General features: G+C 43.3%; 1 protein-coding gene across 1 annotated transcript; it reads right to left on the bottom strand.

Moving 5' to 3' along the window:
* Positions 1 to 243: 243 nt before the first annotated feature.
* LOC135540261 (transmembrane protein 51-like) lies at positions 244 to 13,988 on the bottom strand. The gene is made up of 3 exons (XM_064966807.1): positions 13,717 to 13,988; positions 3,186 to 3,665; positions 244 to 2,416 (listed from the first exon to the last, which is right to left on the bottom strand). Exons 2-3 carry the CDS (start codon positions 3,569 to 3,571, stop codon positions 2,002 to 2,004), a joined length of 801 nt encoding a protein of 266 aa, XP_064822879.1. The 5' UTR covers positions 3,572 to 3,665; positions 13,717 to 13,988; the 3' UTR covers positions 244 to 2,001.
* Positions 13,989 to 22,094: the final 8,106 nt, after the last annotated feature.

Genomic DNA, 22,094 nt, shown 5'->3' with positions numbered 1-22,094 from the left:
CATATTGTTTGTTTACACATGTAACATGAATTAAACATGGGGCGGCAGGGTAGCCTAGTGGTTAGAGCGTTGGACTAGTAACCGGAAGGTTGCAAGCTCAAACCCCCGAGCTGACAAGGTACAAATCTGTCGTTTTGCCCCTGAACAGACAGTTAACCCAATGTTCCTAGGTCGTCATTGAAAGTAAGACTTTGTTCTTATTAACTGACTGGCCTAGTAAAATAAAAAATAAAAGTGAGAAGGTAAAGATTGAAATATTTAATGTTCAGTGTGAGATTGTGATGCATCTTTAATCCATACAACAAACTCAGTCAATTTTATTTCTCAAAATTCCCAAAAGAATGATTTGCACGTTAAAATACATTGATATTTAACATTTTTAAAAACAATTACCCCAATACCTTTCATGACTTATTTAAATTTGTGTCAATACAGAAACAAGCGCATACACGCAAACCAATTCTACAGACCAGAGGTCATTCCTACAGTGCTATCTATTGAATTTAGTCACCTACACTAAGTACATATACAGTACACACCCCCCCTAATTTAAAAAAACTAGGATAGTCAGTTAAGAACAAATTCTTATTTACAATGACGGCCTATCCCTGCGAAACCCTGATCTGGACGACACTGGGCCAATTGTGAGCCGACCTATGAGACTCCCAATCACGGCCGGTTGTGATACAGCCTGGGATCGAACCAGGGTCTGCAGTGATGCCTCTAGCACTGCCTTAGACTGCTGCACCTCTCGGGAGCCCAATAGTTAAATTTTTTTCTCCTAGTGTCAGATGACAAAAAAATCTTTAATAAATAACTGCTGTTTAATTCTAAGAACATTATGCTTCTCCAATGATTTTCCCAAACATGGCTGTAGTTAGGTGAACTGGGTCAGTACTAGAAAGGTACATTCATTCACAGTCCACATAAGTAAAGAAACCTTGAAGCAGTCTTATCAAAATGCTCTTAACTCTAAAAATGTGCATAGTTAATTAGATAAATTAACAGAGATAAAAGACAGTTTATTGGGACTCCAAGATTTTCTACCTGCTGTTCCCTTGAATGGAAAGCTGACAAGACAACACATTCCCTTTCATTGTTGCTGCAGTTATAGAAAGTGGCCATTTTCATGATTCACATTCAATACTCTCCAAATACCAAACGTCAACACACGAGGACAGAGGCCAGTCAACATAAAGGTATTTAATCATTCCTTGGCTTCAGCATGTCCTCTACATAGTAGTACTATAAAACACATTCTCAAAAGTTGTGCCATTCTTTGTATAGACTGACATGAAACTACCATTTTCATAGGGCATTTGTTTCCAGTAGTCCATGAGCAATCACTGTGTGGGACAAACTGATGACATGGATCGTTTCCTAAAAAGGCACATCTGCTGATACAATACAATTACCAAGGCACTGTTATGACACCATTTTATGCATTCCATCTGAAAAGATTAAGGACATTTTCTGGATGTCAAGATGTATTTGTGCACAAGATAAGAACAAGATAGGTAATTATCTTCTAAACACAGCCACAGTGTTCTAAACAGATAGCATAGTGCACATAAAGAAGCCCTGGAAAAAATATGCCATTAAGCAGATTTCAATAAACAAGTCAAGATAGAGCAGAGAAACATCTTGATTCAAAGCAACAATGTCAGTGTCTTGGTCTCAGTGTGAAGGAAGAAGACTCCCAGCCAGGCCTCTGGACTCAAGGCCCGTGTATCCACAAAGTGTCTCAGAGTGGGAGATCTGAACTAGGATCAGTTTTGCCTTTCAGTTCACAATGAATAAGATTGCATGGACAGAACCTAGATCAACACTCCTACTCTGAGATGGTATGTGAGTTCAGGGCCTATATTCACAAAGCAACTGTTATAATGGTTCTGCTTTCCAAAAATGGTATCATTATTAGTCCATCTGATCCAGCAATAGTGTTGTTTTACTCAACATTGAAAAACAATGCTTGTAATCCTCCCAAGCCCGAGGGCGCTGTCAGAACTCAGGCATCTTGTCGTCATACTGTGGTGGTGGCGTGATGGGTTCAATGGTCACCTTCACATCAGTAGGGTTGCGGACCTTAAAACGGAAGTCCTTCAGATGGAGTTTCTCTGACTTGATTCTGCGTACCCTGAGCGGCCGTAGTATCCGTCTAGCTCGACTGCTGCTGCGGGTGGGGGGGTTGGCTGCAGTGGGCTGGGGATCCAGGGCCGGAGTGGTGGGAGGAACCGCCTCTGAAGTAACTGCTCTTGGTCCCTCCCCCTCGTTTTCCACAGCACTGATGAGGTCTTCGTATGAAGGCAGCTGGGAGGTGCTGTGGCGTAAGTTGCTCTGGCGTATCGGGTACTGGCCACTGGTGACCGCCTCCTCATAGCTGGGCACATCGTAGGCTGGTGCTGGCTCCCCTGCACTACAAAAGAAAGTACAGGGACAGCGGTTTAAAATAAGCTACATTTTAGCAATCATTTACATTTCATGTTTTTTTTAAGGATACTAGAAAAGCTAAGTACTGCTTCTTAACTGATCATAATCACAAAAACATCCATTGCCAGAACAATAAAAGAGCTTTTGTAATGATATGTTTCTGCTATTGTTGTAAACCTCACGAATAAGAGCCATTTGTAATGCAGGAAGTTGTACACACAACGAGCCAGTAGTGGTAATAAGTGCACGGCGTTCAATGTTTATTTTTTCCTCTAATGGACATTTATCCCTTAATTACTTTGTGGTATGTACTGGTATGACATTTGGTGCTAGTTTTGAGAGTACAAAACATTAAGGACACCTGTTCTTTCCATGACATAGACTGACCAAGTGAATCCAGGTGAAAGCTATGATCCCTTACTGATGTCACTTGTTAAATCCACTTCAATCAGTGTAGAGGAAGGGGAGGAGACAGGTTAAATAAGGATTTTAAAGCCTTGAGACATGGATTGTGTATTCCGAGGGTGAGTGGACAAGACAACTCAATATTATGTAGGTGTTCTTAATGTTTTGTACACTCAGTGGAGATAAACTGGTGCTTTAATATCTATCAATCAAAAGGGAGGCATGTTGCAGGCATAATCCTAGAAACTAAGTTATATGGGTTAATAGTGAAAAAGAAGCCTCTGAACCCCTTCTTGGATGATTAAAATAAGTTGCTGTTAGTGATTATCTAAATTGTTTAAAGAACTCACATCTCTCTTGCCTCCCCAGCCACATGGTCCACAAAGGGGACCTGTGTCTCCTGTCCTCTTTGGCTCCCCCTCCTCTTGTTCCTCACCCCCAGGTAGATGGACAGCAGCAGCATGGCCACCCCCGCCCCCACCAGTACATAGGCTATTGATGAGGTCTTTGCTGTTTCCCTGTCCTTCTCTCCATCCCCAGCATGGTCCACTGGTACAATAACACTGAAGTTGCCCGGAGCCTTGGCTGTCTGGGGAGCATCCCCGGGCACCACAGTCCACACGATCATGACAATGCCCAGGGCGATGAGCCCCACCCCCAAGGCACACAGAGCATATGAGGAGCCGGACCGGCTGCCCCCATAGCCGGAGCTGTCTGGACCGCCACTGGAACACATCACCCCCCCCACGTGGACCCACCAGAAGTGTCACACAATCAGTTACAGTAGATTGGGGAGAGGAGGCTCAAGGGATGAACCCCGTAGACCTAATCTGCAATGTGGGAGAGAGGAAAGTTGTTTTCATATTAAGGCGCAGGAATGTAGCAGCACAATAAAACTGGCAAAGGCTCAGACTAGCTGAAATCAGATGACAATGAACAACTTCCTGGAATAGACACATTGTGGCTAGGAAGGGGGCCAAAGCCAGACAAGTTCATGGAGGGTCACATTAACCTACCTGCGTTTTAGTTATTCACAAATATATTTTACATGATAAAGAGCCGCTGGAATAGTGCCAATTAAAGATAACTGAATTAATCATGTGAATGAGCCAATCATTGACCAAAAAGCACCAGGAAATAATGTAGGCCTATACTATTGTAGTGAGTTTCAAAGAAATGTTCAAAACTACAATGTCCAAATTAAAAGCTTGCCCTGTGATTTGAAATCCATCCAAATGTATTGTTGGAGGTAGTGTGCATGGCAACGTAATATATACCATGGTAATTTATCATTGTCCTGTCTTTAAATATTTCACTGTGTGAATGTGTTGGTATTTCCAGTGACAATATATTACCCAAACAATGTCCTGAACATTTCTGTGTGTGTCTAGCCCTCCTAAATCATGCTAAAACAACACTACACTTTGCTCAGGCTGTGTTGAGGTTGTATTACTATAGTATAACCAACAGAAGACTCTAAACTGATAGCACTTCCATTTGTTTCTTTTCCGTTTACAACTAAAGCATTTCACATTGTAATTGTCAGGAAGAGTATTTCCCAGTGTAAATGGTAGATATTCACAAAATGACCGTCTCATAGTGATACCTCCATATCATGCTCGGAGTCACTTAATGTGGATTCAGCAAACACTGACAGTACTTATTCCTTTTAGCTCCTAATGCAGCAAAGGGCCCCTAAACAAAAACACACAGAAATCTGTCACTCTCGGATGGATCTCTAACTGACCATACCAAGACAACAACTTGTACTGGGAGTCTGTGCATCTCAGTGCTACAGACCCTGGTTCGATTCCAGTCTATCACAACCGAGTCCCATAGGGCGGTGCACAATTAGCCCAACGTCGTCCGGGTTTGGCCACCATTGTAAATAACAATTTGTTCTTAACTGACTTGTCTAGTTAAATAAAGGTTAAATACAATAAATAAATATTCCTGATATGCAATGTTTGGTGATAAAGTGTATTCAACATTATAATGTATATCTTTGAATGCATAACTGTCTAAAATACATGCATGCCATTTACATGTACCTGTCAGCCAATATATTAAATGGTTTGACTTGTTGGATCACTAGAAGAGATGCTTCAGGTGGAAATAGAAGACCTTGGTGAAAAGTGTGAACAGCTTTGCAGTGCAGGTCTAAATATGCACTGAAGACACTATCCAACAAAACCTTACACCTTAATGTGAAGGATGGCAGTTGAAGGCATGCACTGCACCTATCACATTAGCACGGAAAAGTATTGGCATGAACGTTATGGTACAGTGACAATATCAGAAGCATGAATAAGCCTCCTATAGCAACAATGTGCTTGGTGAGCTTTCAAGGTGACTAGCAATCACATTACACTAAAGCAGGCTTTAAAGTATGTGTCGTGACACACGGACCTGTTAATGGTGGGTTGCGATGTGTCAAGAGTAAATGTTTAATTACTAATCATTAATTACTGGAAGTGATTTGGCCAAGTGCATCTGTGCTCTCTGCTTAGCAGCGGTCTCTGCTCAGTTTGGCAGTTGGGTCGTGAGAGAGGTAGATGCCTGTGTGCTTCGCGGTTCACCAGATCTTTTTTCTGCAGTTTTCATGAAGATCACGCCGTGACACACACAAGGCAGCCGATGATGCCCTGCCTGCCACTCGTCATTCCCACTCGCCATCACTCACCGCTGTTATCACATGGACTCATGCTAGCCACAAGGTCTGACTGAACTCAATTGTCATGAAACACATATACAGCGATGAGTTTCTCCCTCTTTCATACACATTTTATAACGAGGAGTGCACACAATGTGTCTAGTGAGGTGAAGTGCATAGTAATGAGTCTCTCAAACCGAACAAATGAATAAAACGATATGTCTTGACCCAACATCCACAGCATGGTGGTAAACCCAGAGAGTTCTTTCCGAACAGGGCAGAATGCTTCAGGAAACAGTGCTTCTGACAGTGGAAAAGTCAGCTAGCAAGGCATTGTTGTCATTTTATAAAAGGTAATAAGAAAGTACTAACTCTCATACACAGCTAATAGATAATAGACATTCACCAAATCTAGCTACTGATAGTGCAATCCTAGGAACAGTACAGAATATGAAAAATGTTCAGAAAGTCTAGTTGGAACTGTTGCTGGTAAAATACATGTAATAATTGTATTCTTAATTGGAATAAACTGATTGAAGCAAGATGCTGTTAGAGGCAAACACACACAGTTCTGGGTTGTTCATCTTCAGCAGGAAGCGGTCTCCTGCCTGACTGAGAAAGCAGTAGATGTTCTGGTCCAGTTTGGCACCACATACCTATGTGAGTCAGGGTTCTCAACTCTGACATACTTAAAAAAAAAAAACAAGTACAGAAACTAAATTTCAAGGCTGAGCATCACCTCAGAGTTGCACTGTCAAAAACAGAGCCCAAATACACATGAGAACTTCAACCAGCCACACACACACACCTCTCATTGGGACTGTGTGTGTGTGTGTGTTTGTTTCCTGGTCTACATCTGTGTTATGTGATAAATCAGTTTATTCCAGTTGAGAATTAAAAAATATTTATTGTATTTTAACAGCACCAGTTCCAACAAACAGATATGTAAGAGTGTTTTTAAATGGGGGAACATAAACATGAATAGATATTTAATGTCATTGTTATTGTCTAAACTGCATTTGTTTTATGCATAAGGGCAATGAAATGTACCGATATTTATGTATAGTTGCATATTTTCCTAAGCTTGGGTCCCAGGAAAACACAGAATCTCTCATTTGGGTGCCAGGCTGGAAAAGTTGAAGAACCCCTGCACTAAAGTCAGGTGCTCTACAACAAATACACTCGCTGCAAAAAGTGCAGTCATAGTGCAAGATTCTGTACAACAAGACTCAATGAGAATGTTCTATTTTGCCAAGCCAGAGTCCCCTGTTTCAAGGCACTTAAACAGTAAGTTGGCGTGTGGTGCAAATCAAATAAAAATTGTCACGTACACAGTTTCCAGCAGGTATAAAAGGTGCAGTGAAATGCTTACATGCTAGCTCCAACACTAATCAAGTCAAAATTAAAACAAATAAAAAGTCATTACAGGAAAGTAGTATGCATAGTAATACAACTGATATGTACACAATAGGATATACACAGAGGACACAAACATTAAGAACACCTGCTCATTCCATGACAGGCTGACCAGGTCAAAGCTATGATCCTTTATTGATGTCACTTGTTAAATGCACTTCAAAATCAGTGTTGATGAGGAGACAGGATTTTTAAGCCTAGAGAAATTGAGAAATGGATCGTGTATGTGTGCCATTCAGAGGGTGAGTGGGCAAGACAAAAAAATGTAAGTGCCTTTGAATGGGGTATGGTAGTAGGTGACAGGTTTATGGCTGAGGCGTCATGAAAATGTCAGCCGGTGATTGTCACGCAAATAACTGCAGGTTTCACGGTAATAAACTGTTAATTAACATGAAACATTTCCTGGCTTCCTACAAGCCACTGATGCAGACCTTTGGAACCTCTACATTTTAAACAGTCTAATAAATCTATGTACTATAGCCTACACCTTCACAATAAAGCCATTATTATTTTATACAGGTCTAACATGATATGAAGAAAATGTAGTCTATTTCAGAAGAACAGGATAGCATACTCTGAGTTGTCCTTATTTTAGGTCCTGACCTGGTTATGCCATATGGCTGTGGGCTAAACTAGTTCATTTACCAGGCAAGATTTGCTTTGAATTCCGTGGCATTATTTAATGTTATTTTCTAGCATGAAGAACACAACTGAACATAGCTGGGTAAAATAGAAAGGCTATTTTCTCCAAACGATTTGAAGGAGTGCACCCATGCAGCTATTCTGCGCTGAGCGTTTAACAAAGAAACAGGTACTCTAACACTATATGCTTAGAGTTATTTATGTAACTGTAGTTGTGATGTTGGGCTATATACGTTTTGATTTTAATACATTCTAAGGCTGCATGATGCGACTAATGATGATTTTAAAATGTTGCATGAAAAAAGCATAAGCTCTGCTTTGTTTCTGCACAGGCTGTACACACTTCAGTCTCTCATTCAAAATTTGACAAGAACTTGATAATGCCTCGAATTTCCCGGCTGCATCCCCTTTGTGTGGCTGTAATGCCCCCTAAAAAAATCCAGGCCTATGGGCTATACTACACGAGGTTTGCGACTATGAGTTGAAAAAGGTTGCAAAGAAAAAAAGAAGCATGGTCTGTTTCTGGCCTTAACCTCTCTGGGATCGTTCAGGACGCTAGCGTCCCACCTCGCCAACAGCCAGTGAAATTGCAGGGCACCAAATTCAAAACAACAGAAATCTCAATTAAAATTCCTCAACCATACAAGTATTGTACACCATTTTAAAAGATACATGTCTCGTTAATCCAACCACAGTGTCCGATTTCAAAAAGGCTTTTCGGTGAAAGCAGAACATATCATTGTTTGGTCAGCAACTAGTCACAGAAAGCATTCAGCCATTTTCCAACCAAAGAGAGGTGTCTCAAAAAACAGAAATATAGATACAATTAATCACTAACCTTTGACGATCTTCATCAGATGACACTCCCAGGACTCAATGTTACACAATACATGTATATTTTGATCGATCAAGTTCATATTTATATCCAAAAACCTCAGTTTACATTGGTGCCATGTTCAGAATTGCCTCCAAAACATCCGGAGAAATTGCAGAGCGCCACATGAAATAACAGAAATACTCATCATAAACTTAGATGAAAAATACACGTTTTACATAGAATTAAAGATAAACTTGTTCTTAATGCAACCGCTGTGTCAGATTTCAAAAAAGCTTTATGGCAAAAGCACAATATTCAATAATCTGTGAACAGCATTCAGCCACAAAAGCGAGCCATACAGTTACCCGCCAAATTGTGGAGTCAACAAAAGTCATAAGTAGCATTATAAATCTTCACTTACCTTTGCTGATCTTCGTCGGAACGCACTTCCAGGACTCCCACAAGAAATGTTTGTTTTGTTCGATTACATCCATATTTATGTCCAAATACCTCCGTTTTGTTCACTATTCCAAAGGCACAATGCGCGAGCACAAAATCCAGACGAAAGGTCTGGAAGGTCAAGAGTTCCATTACAGTTTGTAGAAACATGTCAAACGATGTATACAATCAATCCTTAGGGTACATTTTCAATAATATTCCAACCGGACAATAGTGTATTCATTACAGAGGAAAAAGAAAGCACGGCGCGCGCGCAGTAAACAACTGATTGGCCACAGCCTAGTCCACTCTTATTCGACTACCTTCCACAACAGAAGCCTCAAACAACTTTCTAAAGACTGTTGACATCTGCTGGAAGCCTTGGGAAGTGCAATCTGGCCCCATAGACACAGCATATTGGATAGGCAATCACTTAAATTAAACTACAAACCTCAGATTTCCCACTTCCTGGTTGGATTTGTCTCAGGTTTTCACCTGCCATATGAGTTCTGTTATACTCACAGACATCATTCAAACAGTTTTAGAAACTTCAGAGTGTTTTCTATCCAATACTACTAATGATATGCATATATTAGTGTAACAGTATAACTTTAGACCGTCCCCTCATCCATACCCGGGCACGAACCAGGGACCCTCTGCACACATCAACAACTGACACCCACAAAGCATCGTTACCCATCGCTCCACAAAAGCCGCGGCCCTTGCAGAGCAAGGGGAACCACTACTTCAAGGTCTCAGAGCAAGTGACGTCACCGATTGAAACACTATTTAGCGCGAACCACCGCTAACTAAGCTAGCGTTTCACATCCGTTACATTAGCATCTGGGACAGAGTAGCAGGCAGTTTACTCTGGGCACCTTATTCATCCAAGCTACTCAATACTGCCCCCGTCACCAAGAAGTTAAAAAAAAAATCCAGAACATGATGTCATGGCTTTAGAAGCTTCTGATAATCTAATTGACATAATTTGAGTCAATTGGAAGTGTATCTGTATCTGGCCTCCCTTCAAACTCAGTGCCTCTTTATTTGACATCAAAGAAAAATCTAAAGATATCAGCCAAGACCTCAGAAAAAAATATTGTAGACCTCCACAAGTCTGGTTCATTCTTGGGAGCAATTTCCAAATCATACCGGTCAGGAAGAAGACACGTTCTGTCTCCTAGAGGTGTACTTTGGTACCCGAAACATTTGATCCAAGTTAAAGAATTTAAAGGCAATGCTACCAAATACTAATTGAGTGTAAGTAAAATTCTGACCCACTGGGAATGTAATGAAAGAAATAAAACATTCTCTCTACGATTATTCTGTCATTTCACGTTCTTAAAATAAAGTGGTGATCTAACTGACCTAAGACAGGGAATTTTTACTAGGATTAAATGTCAGGAATTGTGAAAAACTGAGTTTAAATGTATTTGGCTATAGTGTATGTAAACTTCCAACTTCAACTGTATGTATGTATGCATGCATGTATGTACGAACGATGCTGATTCATGATTTGACTGGCTGAGAAAAGCTGCCTACCGGTCTGTCTCTTCCCGACACATTCATTACTATTGGATAGCTGGAGATCAAATTTGAATATTGAAACAATGTTGCAAATGTCGGAGAGACAGACAGCAAGGTTTATACAAATCTAAGCTGTTGAAAACTAAATCTTAGTCTAAAAGAAATGTGAGAATTTCTATTGTGGAAATCAAGTTTATAAACTGCCTGGCTGGGCTGATGAGACAGTGGATTGCACAGTCCGATGGAACAGGGTAAATAGGCATTTTAACATCATAGATTTAGCCAGTGGTATCTTGTGGAATAGACAGAGGCTGAAATTGAGTTTTAACCAATCAGAATAACACCCAATTACAATGGAAATGGGACCATAGAGTGAACATGTTTCAGAGGCTACAGCTAGACAGAGACTCAAATCCCACACCTACATAGTTCAAACTCATTGGAAAACAGTATTCTGGTCAATGTACACAAAAAATACTTTACATGTTGAGGTAATTGATGTTTCCTATTGTGTAAATGGTAACAGGGTTTACATGTTTAAGTCATCTGACTTCTTGGCACGTGTCACAGTGATTCCAGAGGTGACAGATGATAAATGACCTCTGTTATGACCACACAGAATGACTGAAAGAGAGAAATAAAATAAAAGGACAGGAAACATTGCACAAACAAAACAATTAACCATTTGGTCAAGTAATTGAAATGAAATGTCTTGAATCAATAAATTCAACTGAAATGTCTTGAATCAATAAGTATCCAACCCCTTTGTTACGGCAAGCCTAACTAAGTTCAGGAGTAAAAATGTGCCTAACAAGTCACATAAGTTGCATGGACTCACTTTGTGCAATAATAGTGTTTGACATGATTTTTGAATGACTACATCTTCTCTGTACCCCACACATATCATTATCCTTCAGTCATGAAGTGCATTTCAAACACAGATTCAACCACAAAGACCAGGGAGGATTTCCAATGCCTCGTAAAGAAGGGCACCTATTAGTAGATGGGTAAAAAAAAAAGCTGACATTGAATATCCCTTTGAGCACAGTGAAGTTATTAATTACTTTGTCATGACTGGATGTATTGATACACCATCCAAAGATACAGGCGTCCTTCCTAACTCAGTTGCCGGAGAGGATGGAAACCGCTCAGGGATTTCACCATGAGGCCAATGGTAACTTTAGAACAGTTACAGAGATTAATGGCTGTGATAGGAGAAAACTGAGGATGGATCAACATTGTAGTTACTCTGCAGTACTATACTAATTGACAGAGTGAAAAGGAAATAAAAATATACCAAAACATGCATCCTGTTTGCAACAAGGCACTTTTTATTTTATTTAAACTTTAACTAGGCAAGTCAGTTAAGAACTAATTGTTATTTACAATGACGGCCTAGGAACAGTGGGTTAACTGCCTTGTTCAGGGGCAGAACGACAGATTTGAACCTTGTCAGCTCGGGGATTTGATCGAGCACCTTTTCGGTTACTGGCCCAATGCTCTAACCTCTAGGCGACCTTACAGTAATACTGTAAAACATTTCTCTAAGCAAATCACTTTTTGTCCTGAATAGAAACGTATGTTTGAGGCAAATCCAATAAAACACATTACTGAGTACCACTTCATATTTTCAAGCATAGCAGTGGCTGCATCATGTTATGGGTATGTTTGTAATCGTTAAGGTCTGGGACATTTTTCATGTTAAAAAGCTAAGCACAGGCAAAATCCGAGAGGAAAACCTGGTTGTCTGCTTTCTACCAGATATTAGGAGATTATTTCACCTTTCAACAGGTCAATAACCTCAAACACAAGGCCAAATCTACACTGGAGTTGCTTACCAAGACAGTGAATGTTCCTATGTGGTGAGTTACATACAGTTGACTTAAATCTGCATGAAAACCAATGGCAATACTCAAAAATGGTTGTCTAGCAGTAATCAACAACCAATTTGATAGACTATTGAAAATGAAATACATAAATCTCATTTACATAAGTACTCACATGCCCGAGTCAATAGGTTAGAATCCCCTTTGGCATTGATTATAGCTGTGAGTCTTTCTGGGTAAGTCTCTAAGAGCTTTACACACCTGGATTGTACATTATTTGCCCATTTATACTTTCTAAATTCTTCAAGCTCTATCAAATTGGTTGTTGATCATCGCTAGACAACCATTTTCAAATCTTGCCAGATTTTCAAGCAGATTTTTTTACAAAGCCCTTTTAAAACAGGTTATGGTAGTAGGTGCCAGGTGCACCGGTTTGTCTCAAGAACTGCAACACTGCTGGGTTTGATGGTCAACAGTTCACTGTGTGTGTCAAGTATGGTCCACCATCCAAAGGACATCAAGCAAACTTGACACAACAGTGGGAAGCATTGGAGTGGGAAACATTATCCAGCTTTCGACACCTTGAGTCCACGCCTAATGTTACTGCTTAGCCCAAGGACCTTGCAAGTTCTGTTTAAAGGGTGAATTGGCTCTGGAAGACAAAACAGCCAAATACTCCATCTCAACATGAATTGATTCTCAATTGTGGTACAGTTCTTGAAACATAAATCCCTCTACTTCCATACCACATGAAAATAATTTCACAAATGCAAAACACACACACTTACTGTACATGGTTTAAGCCCTTTTTAATTAACACAGTTGCAGCAGACTATTTTTCAGTGACACATATGTGGAGTCTCGGTCTTCCGTTTACACACGTGTTCGGAGATGCAGATAGCTAATTAGCACAGCTAGTCCACCATCTTCCATCCGATTTCTTTAAACGAGCGCTGTAACATGGACATATGGCCTCGTGGAAACCCTATCCCTATAAGAAAAGTGTTTATCAATTTAACTTTAAAAATATATATATTTCTCGCTGATATGAAAAATAAGGTCCGTATGCTTCCAAAACCATACCTTAAACAATGCGTGTTAATGTTCAGACCGAGCGCCGCGCTTCCTTACAAAACACCCCATTGTAAAAGACGCCTTCTCCAATGACACTTACTTTATGAAAAATGTAATCTAACAGACTCATTAAGGGCTAGCTTCTAAGGGGCATTTACACGATTTCACAGACCAATTAACTATTACATCATGATTAAATCAGACTACTACCAACTTAATGTATCAATTTGACTACAATTCTCCCTCCCGAATCCCAAAACAATGTATCGCTGCCAGCCATTTGAGCGAAGGTGTTTGTAGTGGGGAGGAACTGAAATCATGTTACAAACTCTGTGGCATTAGATCACTTGTAACACTTGACATCTTGCCATAAGAACTGCGATTTTGTGTTATCAGATAACACGACATAATACTTCACAGATAATATAATAGTCAGTCTGAACACTGCTCAAACTGTCAAGGTGATTTGCAATTTGAGACGGCCTTACCTTATTCTTTCCAGCCGTGAACGCCCAATGACTTCCCTCCCAATCGAATACCTGATGTATCGCAGGTGTCTTCAAAATTATGATATTGCTACCCCAATATCCAGAATGTAATCCTGCTATTTACACAATCTGAAATATGTATTAACGTGTGTATTTCCCTCGATGGTAGTCTCTATAGAATTCAGGGAATATGTTAGACAGGAACTTTGTCCAACTTCCTCCCTATTGTAAAGCGTTAACTCTTTGTTCCTTGGTCATAGAGCACGTAGCCTCACTTTTTATAAGGCAACCTGGTATCATAGATGAGACGTAACATAGTAATCCGGGCCCGTCAAATCAGTGTATGTTACGTTTTGTATTTGGTATGGTTACATAAGACAGAAGGTTACTTAAGGGGAAAACGAAAGTAGGGTGGTTAGTCAAGGTGGATGGGTGAGCGTATAATGTGAAAGTTCAGTAACCCAAAAGTTGTGTTTTCAAATCTGATCACAGACAACTTCAGCATTTTAGATAATTAGCAACTTTTGCTACTATTCAACTACTTAGCATGTTAGCTAAACCTAACCTTAATAACCTAACTCCTAACCGGCTAATAATATTGGCTGGAACGGAGCGAATGGAATTGGATCAACCACACAGAAACCATGTTTTTTATATATTTGCCATTCCTCTCCAGCCATTACCACAAGCCCGTCCTACCTAATCAAGGTGCCACCAACCCCCTGTATACTTTTCCCTAACGACTAGCTAACATTAGACACCTAGCTAACAGAAAATGAGAATTCGTAACATGTCATGCATTTGTAAATTCGTAACATATTGTATGAATTGTAATTCCTTACGCAATTAATGATGGACATTCACAAATGAATACATACAATATGAAACGTAACATACTAATTGGAGTGTCCTGGATTTAAGTTTACCATGTTACGTCTACCCTTTTAATATATTTTTTTAACTAGGCAAGTCAGTTAAGAACAAATTCTTATTTACAATGACGTCCTACCCCGGCCAAACCCGGACAATGCTGGGCCAATTGTGAGCCGCCATATGGGACTCCCAATCATGGCCAGGATGTGATACAGCCTGGATTCAAACCAGGGTGACTGTAGTGACACATCAAACACTGAGATGCAATTCTCCATAAAATTCAAATAAACTTGGATTGACAATTCTATTCCCCCCAATAGGCCTGTCTGAGAAGTTCCTGAGCAGACGAAATCCAAATGAAAATTAAATTAGAACTACTCGATTTTCTTGTGCTCATAACAAACTGAAATAAAGTTAATTTTAGATAGCATTTATATCTTTTATTATTGAGTACATTAAACACAAGTTCTCCATAATGTAAAAAAAAAATCTGCAATGCCACAATGTACATTATTACTTAATAAGCATCTATTTGAAAACATACAATGTAAACTCTCTTTCTCATTTAATGGAAATTGCCCCTCTGTTCTGTTGTCAGTAGTCTGACGATATACAGTGCCTTGCGAAAGTATTCGGCCCCCTTGAACTTTGCGACCTTTTGCCACATTTCAGGCTTCAAACATAAAGATATAAAACTGTATTTTTTTGTGAAGAATCAACAACAAGTGGGACACAATCATGAAGTGGAACGACATTTATTGGGTATTTCAAACTTTTTTAACAAATCAAAAACTGAAAAATTGGCCGTGCAAAATTATTCAGCCCCTTTACTTTCAGTGCAGCAAACTCTCTCCAGAAGTTCAGTGAGGATCTCTGAATGATCCAATGTTGACCTAAATGACTAATGATGATAAATACAATCCACCTGTGTGTAATCAAGTCTCCGTATAAATGCACCTGCACTGTGATAGTCTCAGAGGTCCGTTAAAAGCGCAGAGAGCATCATGAAGAACAAGGAACACACCAGGCAGGTCCGAGATACTGTTGTGAAGAAGTTTAAAGCCGGATTTGGATACAAAAAGATTTCCCAAGCTTTAAACATCCCAAGGAGCACTGTGCAAGCGATAATATTGAAATGGAAGGAGTATCAGACCACTGCAAATCTACCAAGACCTGGCCGTCCCTCTAAACTTTCAGCTCATACAAGGAGAAGACTGATCAGAGATGCAGCCAAGAGGCCCATGATCACTCTGGATGAACTGCAGAGATCTACAGCTGAGGTGGGAGACTCTGTCCATAGGACAACAATCAGTCGTATATTGCACAAATCTGTCCTTTATGGAAGAGTGGCAAGAAGAAAGCCATTTCTTAAGGATATCCATAAAAAGTGTCGTTTAAAGTTTGCCACAAGCCACCTGGGAGACACACCAAACATGTGAAAGAATGTGCTCTGGTCAGATGAAACCAATATTGAACTTTTTGGCAACAATGCAAAACGTTATGTTTGGCGTAAAAGCAACACAGCCCATCACCCTGACCACACCATCCCCACTGTCAAACATGGTGGTGGCAGCATCATGGTTTGGGCCTGCTTTTCTTCAGCAGGGACAGGGAAGATGGTTCAAATTGATGGGAAGATGGATGGAGCCAAATACAGGACCATTCTGGAAGAAAACCTGATGGAGTCTGCAAAGACCTGAGACTGGGACGGAGATTTGTCTTCCAACAAGACAATGATCCAAAACATAAAGCAAAATCTACAATGGAATGGTTAAAAATAAACATATCCAGGTGTTAGAATGGCCAAGTCAAAGTCCAGACCTGAATCCAATCGAGAATCTGTGGAAAGAACTGAAAACTGCTGGTCACAAATGCTCTCCATCCAACCTCACTGAGCTCGAGCAGTTTTGCAAGGAGGAATGGGAAAAAAAATTAGTCTCTCGATGTGCAAAACTGATAGAGACATACCCCAAGCGACTTACAGCTGTAATCGCAGCAAAAGGTGACGCTACAAAGTATTAACTTAAGGGGGCTGAATAATTTTGCACGCCCAATTTTTCAGTTTTTGATTTGTTAAAAAAGTTTGAAATATCCAATAAATGTCGTTCCACTTCATGATTGTGTTTTATATCTTTATGTTTGAAGCCTGAAATGTGGCAAAAGGTTGCAAAGTTCAAGGGGGCCGAATACTTTCGCAAGGCACTGTATGGATGGGATATGCTTGTTTTGAAAGTAGATTGTGACACCATAACAAAGTCAACAGTATAGTGTGTGTTTTCTGTAACACATAAGCCATTGATGTTCACACCACATCTCACAACCACAGTTAACTAGTTTGAACTAGTCTAATGTTCCCGCTTTGTATCTCTATATGACTGTGTTCACTAGGGTGCTGGGGTGACGCCCATAGCTGACAGACTTATCTTCCTCTGGTTTGAGTCCCCCTCCAGCTGTTTGCATATAGAGACATGGCTGTGGAATGCAGTGGTGAAATATACTGTTGTCTGGTATACATCAGGGGTGTCAATCTCATTCCATGGAGGGCCTAGTACCGGTTTTTCATTGAAATTAAGACCTAGATAACCAGGTGAGGGGAGTTCTTTACTAATTAGTGACCTTAATTCATCAATCAAGTACAAGGGAAGAGCAAAAACCTGCAGACACTCGGCCCTCCGTGGAATGAGACTGACACGTGCTATACATACTGCATACAGCTCATGCACTCTTGCTACAATCATGTGTGGTAAAGATAATTTAGTTATTGATAATAAAACAAAGATTTCTCTTGACATTCTGTCCTGTGAAGACATTCTAAACCATGGTATTATTTAACTGTTCTTTTGTTTGAGGTCATTCATTATCTGCAATGCAAAATGTACAAACATTTACAAAATTGTAATCTCTGTGACACAGAGAGACACACTGTAGCTAAATGAATTGATTAATACAGTATTTTCCCCATATTTACAGTGACACATGGAACTTCACGTGCTTTTATTGCTTTCAGTAAAGTTAAGAATATTTATGACAAACATATCAAGCTGTAGTCTGTATTTTATTACATTTTTTATCTTTAACTCTGCATTGTTGGAAACTGACCTGCAAGGTTTTTATCTGTAACTCTTAGCCACATTTGAGCTATTTGAAAAAAGAGAAAGCTCTGCTCCCCCACACCTAATTCTCTTCACGGCTGTTGTCTCTCACAATATAGAATGTAATGATAAACTTACACAAAACCCAGTGAATGGCGGGTTCCAAGTTCCAAGTAGTAGTCATCTGCAACTTTTGAGCCAGGAAACCCAGGCATGCTAACATCAGACCCCTGCAGGGGGAGGCAGGCCAGACAGTGAGATACAGGAAACAGGGCATGCCAACATCAGACCCCTGCAGGTGGAGGCAGGCCAGACAGTGAGACACAGGAAACCTATACATGCCAACATCAGACCCCTGCAGGTGGAGGCAGGCCAGACAGTGAGACACAGGAAACCTATACATGCCAACATCAGACCCCTGCAGGTGGAGGCAGGCCAGACAGTGAGACACAGGAAACCTATACATGCCAACATCAGACCCCTGCAGGTGGAGGCAGGCCAGACAGTGAGACACAGGTGAGACACAGGAAACCTATACATGCCAAATCAGACCCCTGCAGGTGGAGGCAGGCCAGACAGTGAGATACCCTATACATGCCAACATCAGACCCCTGCAGGTGGAGGCAGGCCAGACAGTGAGACACAGGAAACCTATACATGCCAACATCAGACCCCTGCAGAGGGAGGCAGGCCAGACAGTGAGATACAGGAAACAGGGCATGCCAACATCAGACCCCTGCAGGGGGAGGCAGGCCAGACAGTGAGACCAGAAACAGTGAGACCCCTGCACAGGAAACCTATACATGCCAACATCAGACCCCTGCAGAGGGAGGCAGGCCAGACAGTGAGACACAGGAAACCTATACATGCCAACATCAGACCCCTGCAGGGGGAGGCAGGCCAGACAGTGAGATACAGGAAACCTATACATGCCAACATCAGACCCCTGCAGAGGGAGGCAGGCCAGACAGTGCAGGGGAGGCCAACATCAGACCCCTGCAGACAGTGAGATACAGGAAACCTATACATGCCAACATCAGACCCCTGCAGGGGGAGGCAGGCCAGACAGTGAGATACAGGAAACCTATACATGCCAACATCAGACCCCTGCAGAGGGAGGCAGGCCAGACAGTGAGATACAGGAAACCTATACATGCCAACATCAGACCCCTGCAGGGGAGGCAGGCCAGACAGTGAGACACAGGAAACCTATACATGCCAACATCAGACCCCTGCAGAGGGAGGCAGGCCAGACAGTGAGACCCCTGCAGGAAGGCAGTGAGACACCAACATCAGACCCCTGCAGAGGGAGGCAGGCCAGACAGTGAGACACAGGAAACCTATACATGCCAACATCAGACCCCTGCAGAGGGAGGCATGAGACACAGGAAACAACATCAGACCCCCCATGCAGAGGGAGGCAGGCCAGACAGTGAGATACAGGAAACCTATACATGCAAGGACATCAGACCCCTGCAGAGGAGGCAGGCCAGACAGTGAGACACAGGAAACCTATACATGCCAACATCAGACCCCTGCAGAGGGAGGCAGGCCAGACAGTGAGATGACAGGAAACAGGCATACATCAGACCCCTGCAGAGGGAGGCAGGCCAGACAGTGAGACACAGGAAACAGGCATAGCCAACATCAGACCCCTGCAGAGGGAGGCAGGCCAGACAGTGAGATACAGGAAACCCATCAGACATGCCAACATCAGACCCCTGCAGAGGGAGGCAGGCCAGACAGTGAGACACAGGAAACAGGCATGAACATCAGACCCCTGCAGGGAGGCAGGCCAGACAGTGAGATACAGGAAACCATGCCCCTGCAGACATGAGATACAGACCATGCCAACATCTGCAGAGGGAGGCAGGCCAGACAGTGAGATACAGGAAACAGGGCATGCCAACATCAGACCCCTGCAGAGGGGGCAGGCCAGAGGGAGACCCCTGCAGAGGGAGGCAGTCCAGACAGTGAGATACAGGAAACAGGGCATAGACATCAGACCCCTGCAGAGGGAGGCAGGCCAGACAGTGAGATACAGGAAACAGGGCATAGACATCAGACCCCTGCAGAGGGAGGCAGGCCAGACAGTGACCCCTGCAGAGGGAGGCAGGCCAGACAGTGAGATACAGAGGGCATAGACATCAGACCCCTGCAGGCCAGACAGTGAGATACAGGAAACAGGGCATAGACATCAGACCCCTGCAGAGGGAGGCAGGCCAGACAGTGAGATACAGGAAACAGGGCATAGACATCAGACCCCTGCAGAGGGAGGACAGAGCCAGACAGTGAGATACAGGAAACAGGGCATAGACATCAGACCCCTGCAGAGGGAGGCAGGCCAGACAGTGAGACACAGGAAACCTATACATGCCAACATCAGACCCCTGCAGAGGGAGGCAGGCCAGACAGTGAGATACAGGAAACCCAGGCATGCCAACATCAGACCCCTGCAGAGGGAGGCAGGCCAGACAGTGAGATACAGGAAACAGGGCATAGACATCAGACCCCTGCAGAGGGAGGCAGGCCAGACAGTGAGATACAGGAAACAGGGCATAGACATCAGACCCCTGCAGAGGGAGGCAGGCCAGACAGTGAGATACAGGAAACAGGGGGCATAGACATCAGACCCCTGCAGAGGGAGGCAGGCCAGACAGTGAGATACAGGAAACAGGGCATAGGACCCCTGCATGAGACACAGGAAACAGGGCATAGACATCAGACCCCTGCAGAGGGAGGCAGGCCAGACAGTGAGATACAGGAAACAGGGCATAGACATCAGACCCCTGCAGAGGGAGGCAGGCCAGACAGTGAGATACAGGAAACAGGGCATAGACATCAGACCCCAGGAAACAGGGCATAGACATGCAGAGGTGAGGCAGGCCATCAGACCCCTGCAGTGAGATACAGGAAACATCAGACCCCTGCAGAGGGAGGCAGGCCAGACAGTGAGATACAGGAAACAGGGCATAGACATCAGACCCCTGCAGAGGGAGGCAGGCCAGACAGTGAGATACAGGAAACAGGGCATAGACATCAGACCCCTGCAGAGGGAGGCAGGCCAGACAGTGAGATACAGGAAACAGGGCATAGACATCAGACCCCTGCAGAGGGAGGCAGGCCAGACAGTGAGATACAGGAAACAGGGCATAGACATCAGACCCCTGCAGAGGGAGGCAGGCCAGACAGTGAGATACAGGAAACAGGGCATAGACATCAGACCCCTGCAGAGGGAGGCAGGCCAGACAGTGAGATACAGGAAACAGGGCATAGACATCAGACCCCTGCAGAGGGAGGCAGGCCAGACAGTGAGACACAGGAAACAGGGCATAGACATCAGACCCCTGCAGAGGGAGGCAGGCCAGACAGTGAGACCCCTGCACAGGAAACAGGAAACAGGGCATAGACATCAGACCCCTGCAGAGGGAGGCAGGCCAGACAGTGAGACACAGGAAACAGGGCATAGACATCAGACCCCTGCAGAGGGAGGCAGGCCAGACAGTGAGACACAGGAAACAGGGCATAGACATCAGACCCCTGCAGAGGGAGGCAGGCCAGACAGTGAGACACAGGAAACAGGGCATAGACATCAGACCCCTGCAGAGGGAGGCAGGCCAGACAGTGAGATACAGGAAACAGGGCATAGACATCAGACCCCTGCAGAGGGAGGCAGGCCAGACAGTGAGACACAGGAAACAGGGCATAGACAGACCCCAGACCCAGACAGTGCAGAGGGAGGCAGGCCAGACAGTGAGATACAGGAAACAGGGCATAGACATCAGACCCCTGCAGAGGGAGGCAGGCCAGACAGTGAGATACAGGAAACAGGGCATAGACATCAGACCCAGACCCCTGCAGAGGGAGGCAGGCCAGACAGTGAGACACAGGAAACAGGGCATAGACATCAGACCCCTGCAGAGGGAGGCAGGCCAGACAGTGAGACACAGGAAACAGGGCATAGACATCAGACCCCTGCAGAGGGGAGGCAGGCCAGACAGTGAGATACAGGAAACAGGGCATAGACATCAGACCCCTGCAGAGGGAGGCAGGCCAGACAGTGAGATACAGGAAACAGGGCATAGACATCAGACCCCTGCAGAGGGGCAGGCAGGCCAGACAGTGAGACACAGGAAACAGGGCATAGACATCAGACCCCTGCAGAGGGAGGCAGGCCAGACAGTGAGACACAGGAAACAGGGCATAGACATCAGACCCCTGCAGAGGGGAGGCAGGCCAGACAGTGAGACACAGGAAACAGGGCATAGACATCAGACCCCTGCAGAGGGAGGCCAGACAGTGAGACACAGGAAACAGGGCATAGACATCAGACCCCTGCAGAGGGAGGCAGGCCAGACAGTGAGATACAGGAAACAGGGCATAGACATCAGACCCCTGCAGAGGGAGGCAGGC

The sequence above is a fragment of the Oncorhynchus masou genome, chromosome 5 (assembly GCF_036934945.1).
Source record: "Oncorhynchus masou masou isolate Uvic2021 chromosome 5, UVic_Omas_1.1, whole genome shotgun sequence".
In the NCBI taxonomy this organism is placed as follows: Eukaryota; Metazoa; Chordata; class Actinopteri; order Salmoniformes; family Salmonidae; genus Oncorhynchus; species Oncorhynchus masou.
Note: the sequence above shows the minus strand (reverse complement) of the source record. Positions and strands in the feature narration are given on the sequence as shown.

Excerpts from the sequence above, each read along its gene's own strand:
- LOC135540261 (XM_064966807.1), bottom strand. The coding sequence starts at position 3,571 with ATGTGTTCCAGTGGCGGTCCAGACAGCTCCGGCTATGGGGGCAGCCGG. Across the intron at positions 2,417-3,185 it reads GCTGGGGAGGCAAGAGAGAT|TGCAGGGGAGCCAGCACCAG; the intron begins GTGAGTTCTTTA and ends TTTCTTTTGTAG.